General features: G+C 33.2%; 1 protein-coding gene across 1 annotated transcript; it reads right to left on the reverse strand.

The window, feature by feature from the left end:
• Nucleotides 1-679: 679 nt before the first annotated feature.
• LOC111793661 (cyclin-D3-3) lies at nt 680-2,964 on the reverse strand. Its single transcript, XM_023675647.2, has 4 exons — nt 2,340-2,964; nt 2,058-2,262; nt 1,817-1,959; nt 680-1,264 (listed from the first exon to the last, which is right to left on the reverse strand). The coding sequence occupies exons 1-4, from the start codon at nt 2,826-2,828 to the stop codon at nt 959-961; spliced, it is 1,143 nt and encodes a 380-aa protein (XP_023531415.2). The 5' UTR covers nt 2,829-2,964; the 3' UTR covers nt 680-958.
• Nucleotides 2,965-9,383: the final 6,419 nt, after the last annotated feature.

The following is a 9,383-nucleotide window of genomic DNA, read 5'->3' on the forward strand; positions in this document are numbered from 1 at the left end:
AAGGAGGTAAGGTCTTCTCCCTCCACAACCACTCTTGTGCCACTCAATTTAAGCTCTTTCTTTAAGGTCAATTCTAGAGAGAGAAACCCCTTCAGGAGAGAGAAAAAGGACCAATTTTTTTAAATAAAATTTGTAGAGTCAATATTATAAAGTATTAAATTTCGTAAATTAATAAAGTATTTTCTTCATTAAATCAATATTCCTTTATCGATTAGAATCAACGTATGTTTTCTTTTTTCTTTTATATAGAAAAATGAAGTCTCCCTTGTTCCGTGTTGAAATATGACAGTTGAGTGGTAGAGACGTACATAAATGAACAAAGATCACATCCGAAAGAGAGCGATTATGAGAACATCATAGGTCTTAAAAGAATTGAAAGTTACTATCCATACCAACAAAATACACCTCCATTTTTCGGTGGCTCAGACATAGAAACTCAAAAATTAAGCATGTTTTTGCATGTTTAGGTGACATCTGGGAAATTTTTCTAGAAATCAGTGAATGAAGACAAAACATGTTGAAATGACATGTTTTGGATTATGAGGATACTCTTGGCTCTTAAAACAAATGAGTAAGTAACGTAATCATGTCATAAATCGTTACACGAGAACACTTGGTTACGCGCAACATCAATGAGCAAACTGTTACGAATCGAGTTAAATTAAGAGGGAGGAAGAGGAAGAAGAAAGGGTTGGTGAAGATGATATTAATGTTGGAACATAATGAATATGGCCGACAGAGTGGCCCTGTTCCCACATGCAGACGAAAAACACAAACACACTCCCAAATCTGTGGTGGGACAATGTGTGGCCTTCCCCTTTCCACTCTAATTAATATCACTCACCAACTTCATTCATTCGTTCGTTCATTCATTCACTAATTAATTAATCTCTCTACATACATATCAACCAAAAACATGGCTAATTCCTTTGTCTTTCCCATTCAAAATATGCATAATTCATGATTCTTCACTGCTTTTGGTTCTTTTGGAACAACAACACCCTGTGACTTCTTCTATGCCCCACGAATCATTGGAGCTTTCACAGCTGAAATTGCCTTCCATTACTCCATTTGGGCTTCCTCCTCCTTCTGATTCTGATTCTGTTTCGGTTTCTAATGATGTTCTTGATCTCTCTTCGTCGTTGTCTTCTTCTTCCTCCGCTTCGTCCTCCTCGTTCTGCTTCCTCTTCTTTCCCGATCGGTTCGCTTTCATTTCCCATTTCGTTATCTCCCTTATCACGTTGCAGCATTTCCTCGATCTTTCCTGCATTTGTCAAGACGGGTCGTTCTTAGATTATCCGATTATCGACTTAAGCTTTTGAGTTTAGTGGAAGTTATTGAAAAATAATCATTTTAGGTTTTAACTTTATATAACTTTGACTTTTTGGATATTTGGAGTAAATAAATATTAAATTATATGATAAAAATAATAAGAAAATTCAGATGCTTTTAAGAAGCTTGTGGACAAAAATACATTTTGAAATTTTCAAAACTAAAATAATTGCTTTTTTTTTTTCTAAAGTTTTTCAATATAAAATTTTAATAAAAAGTCTTCACAACAACAATAATAATAAATATTTTATTTCTTCATTTATTTATTTATTTATATCAAAAGTGAAATATTTCACCAATCATATGCAATTTTTATTTGACTATTTATTTTCATATTAATTATTTTTTTAAGCCCAAATAAAATGGTGGGTGCAATATATTTTTTAATTTAAATTTATTTTTTATCTTTTTTATGAAGATGAGATAAAAGAAGGAGATTTTGGGTAAGAGAGGGTAAAAAAGTGAGAGGGTAAAAAACAAAAACCTTGGTTATTTTGAGGGCATTAAGAAGGCGATCCTGAAAGTCCAATGGGTTACAGTAACAGTTACAGTCACCCATCTCTTCAACAACGCTCACCATTGCCGATACAGCCATCACAGAAGGAAGAAACCCCACTGATCTCGAATCTGTAAAAAGGAAAAAGTAAAAAAAAAAAAAAAAACATATGAAATGGTAAAAAAAAGAAGCTTTCTTTATGGATCAACAATGGCGGTTTTAACTTTACCAGAGACGAGAGAGAGAAGAATACGCTCACAGCGCCGGAAAAACTCCCTCTCAATGCACTGATTCTTCAACCCAAGCCGCTTCGTTACAATGCCAAGAAACGAAACAGGGGTCACTGGATGCATCTTCCATTTCAGACCACTCAGCACCAAAAGCTCCATTCTTTGTATCGTTTTTGGCTCAAATATGAACTTTGAATCTTCCACCTGCAAAATTACGAAATGGGTATCTTTAGAAACTGATTTACTTTAATGGGTTCTGAGTAAAATTTGATTTTTTTTACCTGGAGATCAAGAAGAAGAGGAACACGAATTTCTTCGACTTTGGCTGCTAAAGAGATGCAAGTTACTGCAAGAAGTTGAAGCATCCATGGCTTGTCTCTTTGAAAATGAGGACCAGAGAGGATTCGATCGAGGTAATTAATGGCTAAGAGAGCGGTGACAGAGGAGAAGCCATAAAAGGTATTAACTTTAAGCAACCACTCGATGGCCTCTGTTCTAGCCAGAGACAGAGCTGCGTCTCTTTCAATTAAGCGCTCCAAAACGAGATTCTGATCTCGTTCTTTGGCTAACAAATAACCAAGCTCTTCATCTTCGCAAGCAACGAAATGGGTCGTCTGTTCCAGAAAGTGGGTGCCGCCATTGTCGTGGAAAATGGGGTCCTCTGTTTGCAGGTGTTGTTGTTGTTGTTGGTGCTGTTGGTGTGTGCAGTGGAGGAAGAAGAGAGTGTTGTGATGGCGTTGGGTTGTGTGTTCATGTGGGTGTAGAGCCATGTTCTTGTTTTGATTGAGTTTTTTTATGGAGACATGTTCTTCGTTTTCTTGTTCTTGCTTCTTCGAGTGTTGGAGATGGAAGTGAAAGAGAGAGAGAGAAGAGATGGGGTTGAGTCTTTTCTAGCAAAGTGGGATTCTAAGATTGTCTTTTTTATAAATGAGAGAGAGTAAGAGACATTTTTTTAAAACAAAAATACTTTTTATATACACCCGACCATAATCGGTAGAATCCATTACAGATATTAATATTGTAACCGTTCAAGTCCACTGCTAGAGCTTTCTGAGCTTTCCCTCAAGTTAGTTAAAACGTGTCTACTAGGTAGAGGTCTTCACACCCTTCTAACTGACGACGTGGGATCGTTTGTTTTGAATTAAAAGAGAGGGATGGTTGTGTTGTGTTGGTACAAGCTCAAGCTTATTGCTTCAATGGATAGCTAATAAAAGAGGCTTTTTTCAAGAGAGGGAAAGAGAGGGAGATTGCTTTAGATACATGGGATTTTGATTTGTATATTAAAGTATATTCTTTGAATAACTTCTTTTTATTGGAATGTTCCACCTTTATTTGTGGTATAATGCTTTTGTAAAAACCTAAAAAATAATATTCCACCTTTACTTTGAAAAAAATTGTTTTTGTTTTTTTGAATTCGGTTAAAATTTCAAATATTTGTTTAGAAAATATAGAGATGGTGACGTCCCATGTCCTAGATTTGGTACGGGATTGCTTTAGCATTTTGTTGCATCTCATATAACATGATCACGTTACTTACTTTTAAGATCTGACATCGATTGGAGAGGAGAACGAATCATTTCTTATAAGAGTGTAGAAATCTCTACCTACTTCGAAGATCTCACATCAGTTGGAGAGGAGAACGAATGATGGAAATCTCTTCCTAGTAGATGCATTTTAAAATTGGGAGGCTGATGGCGATACATAATGAGTCGAAGCGGACAATATCTACTAGCGGTGGGCTTAGACTGTTATAAATGGTATAAGAGACAAACACCAAGCGGTGTGCCAGTGAGGACGTTGGGCCTCCAAGGAGGTGGATTGTGAGATTCTACGTCGGTTGGAGAGGGAAATGAAACATTTCTCATAAGGGTGTAGAAACCTCTCCTTAGTAAACGCGTTTTAAAATTGTAAAGTTGGCGGCGATACATAACGGGTCAAAGCGGACAATATATATTAGCAGTGGTGTTAAGGATAGTGGGCTTGAGCTGTTATACTACTCTTTGCTTGTTAAGAGTGAAAACTATCTCCCACAAATCAACACAAGTTGTTTCACCGCTGAGTTCCTATGATTGAGCCACCGAAAAGGAAGGTGCACTTTATTAGTATGAGTAGTAACTTTAATTTTCATTCAAATCTTTCTTAGTTATCCTATCTCCAAGATTGCTGTTATTCTAATGTGATCTCGGTTCATTTATATGTCTCTACTTTACTCAGTCTCACAAAAATTGTTGTACCAAATAGTTAATAAAAAAAACACAATTTTCAAAAACCAAATAATAGTGGAGGGAAATGTTAACTAGTTACATATATACACGTAACAACTCGCCTTTTGAATATTTAGTCAATAGACGGCTACTAACTGACAATGAACGAAGATCGATTTATTTTATCGGAACTACTTCATTCTTACGTAAATCCTTGTCAATTTAGACAAGTTCACTATTAGAGGTTAATAATTGGATGACACTGCATATCATATACATTTAGAGCACGACCTTATATCTACCATCTTCTCAAACATAAAATGTGAACTCTGTTGATCAAAACACTTTACCACTGAAGATTAATCGGTGATCTTCTAATAATTTTCATATTGTGTAATCATAAGGGGATTGCCCATGTTCCACACCTTGCTACTACGATGTTATGAAGACCCTTGTCAGTAAAGACTATTTCATTGTTAAAAATTACTTGTCGAATCCATAGCACTATCCACGTTAATAACCTAATATAAGAGACTGATAATCATAAACTGATATACTAAATAATTTATGATGCTACCAATTTAATAAATTCACATAAAATTTGTTAGTCAATCAATCTCGAGTATCCTATGAAAATAATGTTTTTTCTTCTACAACGTTCAAAATCTTCTCATTGAGCTCTAAAATCATATTAAAGAATAGTACGCTTAAATCCACTCGAAAAACGAAAAAAACCAATCAAACTAAACTAGATCAGATGAGTCAAATCGAATGGATCGGATTGATCCAAATGAATTGAAGGAAAACCAAAATGTGGTATCTACATGAAACGAACGAAATCTTCGTCCTTACAGTGAAAGCATTGGGAACCAATTTGATTTTATTAAAAATTAAAAGAAAACATTTAATATGAGAGAAACTCCACGTTTGTAAAAACTGTCCTTAATGTATTCCATCAACGTAGACGTTCTTCCACAAGTTTTTTCTTATTGTGACTCTAACACCAGTTCTTTTCCTCCGAGACGTATAGTTACTTAAACTTGCAACTACTCATCTACTTACTGTACATGAAAAGGAGTGAACCTCGTCTCATGAAATTATGTTAGTTTTAATATTTTTATTAATTTAGCTATTTTAAAATCACAAATTTAATACTTATAATACAATTAACCTTTTATATTTTCTTTAGTTATAATATAAGAATGAATTAATTTTTTAAACTTTAGCTAAAAAGTCTAACACTATGAGCCCACCTCTTTTCGCTCCTAACCGACATGAAATTTTAGTTGGATCTTGGACATAAGACAATGTCGAGTGATAAAATTAGATTTTATAATATGGTTGACAAATTCGTAACATTATAAATCAAGTCGTGTTATATAATTTGAATTTAATTTTATTCCTCGAAAAAAAAATTTTGATTCTGCCTAGATCTTGAAGTAACTTGGTTTAAATAAAAATAATATAATATCAAATAAAATATTAAACAAATTAAAGAGACAAATTTGTTAGGAAAATGACTCGGTATGTACGAGCCTAAGCATACGTCTAACGAGTAAAGATATTTATCTTGGTCAATAAGTCAATGATATAAATTTATATGTGAACGCTCAAACATATACATATATCTAAGTTTCGTATTATATAATACATATAAATGTCATCATATGAGTAGATATGCTATCATTTATTTCTAAGTCGTGTATAGTCAATCTTATCTTGGTTGAAACGTATACTGAAAATAAGAACGGGACCATTTTTGAGGAGAGTTAACAGTAAAAAATTCAAATCAGAAAAATATTTTTTTTAGATTAATAATTACTGCTTAATCCATTTTGAAATCTTATTTTATCTATCAATTTTCTCAATTATGACTCCTTTCGAGAAGCAGACGAGAAATAATTAAAGACTTTAATGTCGTCACAGGTACGTTTTTCATATCAAAATTTTGACTGAATCGTTCGGTGATTTTTTTTTTTTTTTTTTTTTTTTTTTGTGATTTCCAAAAATTACCCTATTAAATGTTAACCCATATGAAGAAAAACATAAATTTAAAATAATTTTTTTTATAGAAATTTTTAGTATTATGGTACATATAATTAAGTTAAATAATATATTTTTTTTATTTGTTATACCTAAGACATTCTTAAATAATAAATAATTAATAATAAGATGGGAAAAGTTTGGGTGGAAAACTTTCCATTTTTTCAACCAATCATAAATTTAGGATTATTTTTAAAACTTTAGATTTATTTTTCCATAAAGGGCCCCACACATGTGGTGGTTCCTATTTTTATTTGAAAATGTATTTGAAATAATGGAGGGGGAGGGAAGAGAGTGATATGCACGCGCAGCAAGAGCGAGTGGGGAAAGTAGGAAGCTAGAAACGGGCTGACTTTTCCAACAGCGAAAGCCGTACACGTGGCACCATTTTCAATTTTCTTTCCCCCAATCACAGCTCTCTTGTTTGTTTTTTTTTTTTTTTTTGTTTTTTTTTTCGTTTTTGAATTTCTCAAAAGGGAAAATAATCATTTTGATTCAAAAGTCAGCTTAAATTTTATTTAAAATTCTAAAATAATTATTTTGGTCTCTTAGTTTAAAATTTTAAACTCTACAGAAATAATTATTTTAGTTTTAAATATTTTAATGATAAAGTTAAAAGTTTAATAAAGGTCGATGGTTCGAAAAATATGTGTAATAATAATATACCGACAAATATGAAATGGATATTAAGTGCATCATAATACTTATTTCTTAAAACTTTCTAAGACTATAATCGTAAGAAAATTTATCCTTTCGTTAGAGAAAGTATCTATGGTTTGGGTATAGTCACTAATTCTTCTAAGTTCTAGATTTATTATAAAGTATTTCTTAAATAAGATGTGGTTCGGGATGAATAAAGTCAAAAGTTGGTGGACATGAAATGAACCGAGACTATGTCTGAATGAGAACAATCTTGAAGATGGGATAATTAAGAAAAATTTAAAAGAAATGAAAATTATGTTGTTTCTATAAGTGTTTATTCCGTGGTTGTTATCTCCTCGCCTTCAACTTCATGTTGTTTCTATCGGTTCTATCGTTTGCTGCCCAAGTTTTGTGTCACAAATTCATCATTGTCTACTGTTGTTGGTACATTAGTAGTATCTGGACCGACCTCACTTCTAGATGGAGAGGATGGCCAAAAATTGTGTTCGGTGTCTTATATTGGCTAATTAAGAGAAATATTATGGGTGTATATGTGATGTCCCACATTGGTTGGGGAGGAGAACAAATCACCCTTTATAAGGGTGTAGAAACCTTCCCCTAGCAGACGCGTTTTAAAGCCTTGAGGGGAAGTCCGAAAGGAAAAGCCCAAAGAGGACAATATCTGTTAGCGGTGGATCTGTATACTTACAGTATAAGTGATATTATCTCCATTGGTATAAAGTATAGTCATGAGATCTTATACTCCACGTAACAATTTCATATCATTGTAGGGGTGGGTTGTCCTATCAGCATTTCCAAGTGAGGAAGAAACAGTTCAGTCTCATCCAACTATTACCTATATTTTTCTTAAATTCCTAAAAAGATGCTAGATCAAAGTATCTCGAACATTCTCCACACGTGTTCCCCAATTGCAGAAGGGGTTCAATTCCCGTTATACGCAATGTGGTAAAAAACAGATTCAACAAGATATGCAATATTTCAAGGGCCACTCAATTTTTAATGGTGGACTATCTACACAGATGTCAGAGTCACTATAATGTTATGATATTGTCCACTTTAAGCATAAACTCTCGTTACTTTGTTTTTGGTTTCCAAAAATGCCTCATACTCGGTGGAGGTGTATTCTTTACTTATAAATTCATGATCAAACTCTTAATTTACCGATGTGAGACTCCTCTCCCAGCAATCCTCAACAATATGTTCTATTGGGGTCGTGCTCTACATGTTTATGACATGTATACATGGGTGATTTTGCATGTATACGATATGATCTATGGAGTCGTGTCCTACATATTACGACCCACATTATGGGGACACTCCCTATATGTATAAAATATGGTCTATTAGGATCGTGTCCTACATGTTCATGACATATATGGTGGGGTCAATCCCCGTATATATATGATATGATCTACCAAAGCCATATCCTACATGTATGTGACACATATGGTAGGATATCTCCTTGTCAGTATACGATACGATCTACACGGATGCACCATATAAATATAAGTTATGTATGATTATGACTATATGTATAAGATTTTAGAGACCGAATAGGTTCGAGGTCGCTCACGTTTAATTGTTAGGGTTGGGGTTTTGGGTTAATGATTGGAGTAGTTCCATCTCCTATAATTGGAGGGTTAAAAAAGGGTAAAAGAAAAAGGTGATAGATATGAAGATCTTTTTTATGTGTACGTAGATATGCGATAAGTTCTCTGCTCTGAGCTTGCTTTCACATTCAAGGACTCTTTCTTTTATTCATTCAAATATTTCTTTCACCATCTCATAATTTTATTGTATATACATTTCACATGTTTTTTACTGTATTTATTCATGGTTAAATGTGTTCTTTTTAGTGTTTGTGGTTAAGTATCGTTTTGAGTATTAGATATTCGAATTCTCACTTTTGCATTGAACTTAAAAAAACAACGATTTTATTTAAAGTGAAATTCTTATCTTAAATTCTCACGTTTTTATTTTTTATGGAAATGAGTCGAAACGCTATTATCATACTGAATAAATGCTCGTACGACACTATAATTCTCGAGCTTTTTCCCCCTTTAACATGATGTATTAGTGTCAAAACTAGTAGTAATTGAATATGGTTATGCATAATTGATTGTCACACAGTAAAATTTCTGTCAAAAATTCAAGACGACCATTAACAGATATTGCATGTTTTAGCTCATTACGTATTATCGTCCGCCTCAAAATTTGCCAATGATTGGGTTGATATAAAATTAAGAAATGAGATTAGGAATGATATTATTTATATGCACAAAGAGAGACCCAAAAAAGTGTAATTTAAATTGAAGTTATTGGAGTGAAGCTAATGGAAAGGAATATGAACAAAGATTCTTGGTGGATTTAATTAATTTTCAATTATTATAAGGTTGTCAATTCTGTGTTGGAATG

This window comes from Cucurbita pepo, chromosome 4, assembly GCF_057944985.1.
Source record: "Cucurbita pepo subsp. pepo isolate OVF chromosome 4, ASM5794498v1, whole genome shotgun sequence".
In the NCBI taxonomy this organism is placed as follows: Eukaryota; Viridiplantae; Streptophyta; class Magnoliopsida; order Cucurbitales; family Cucurbitaceae; genus Cucurbita; species Cucurbita pepo.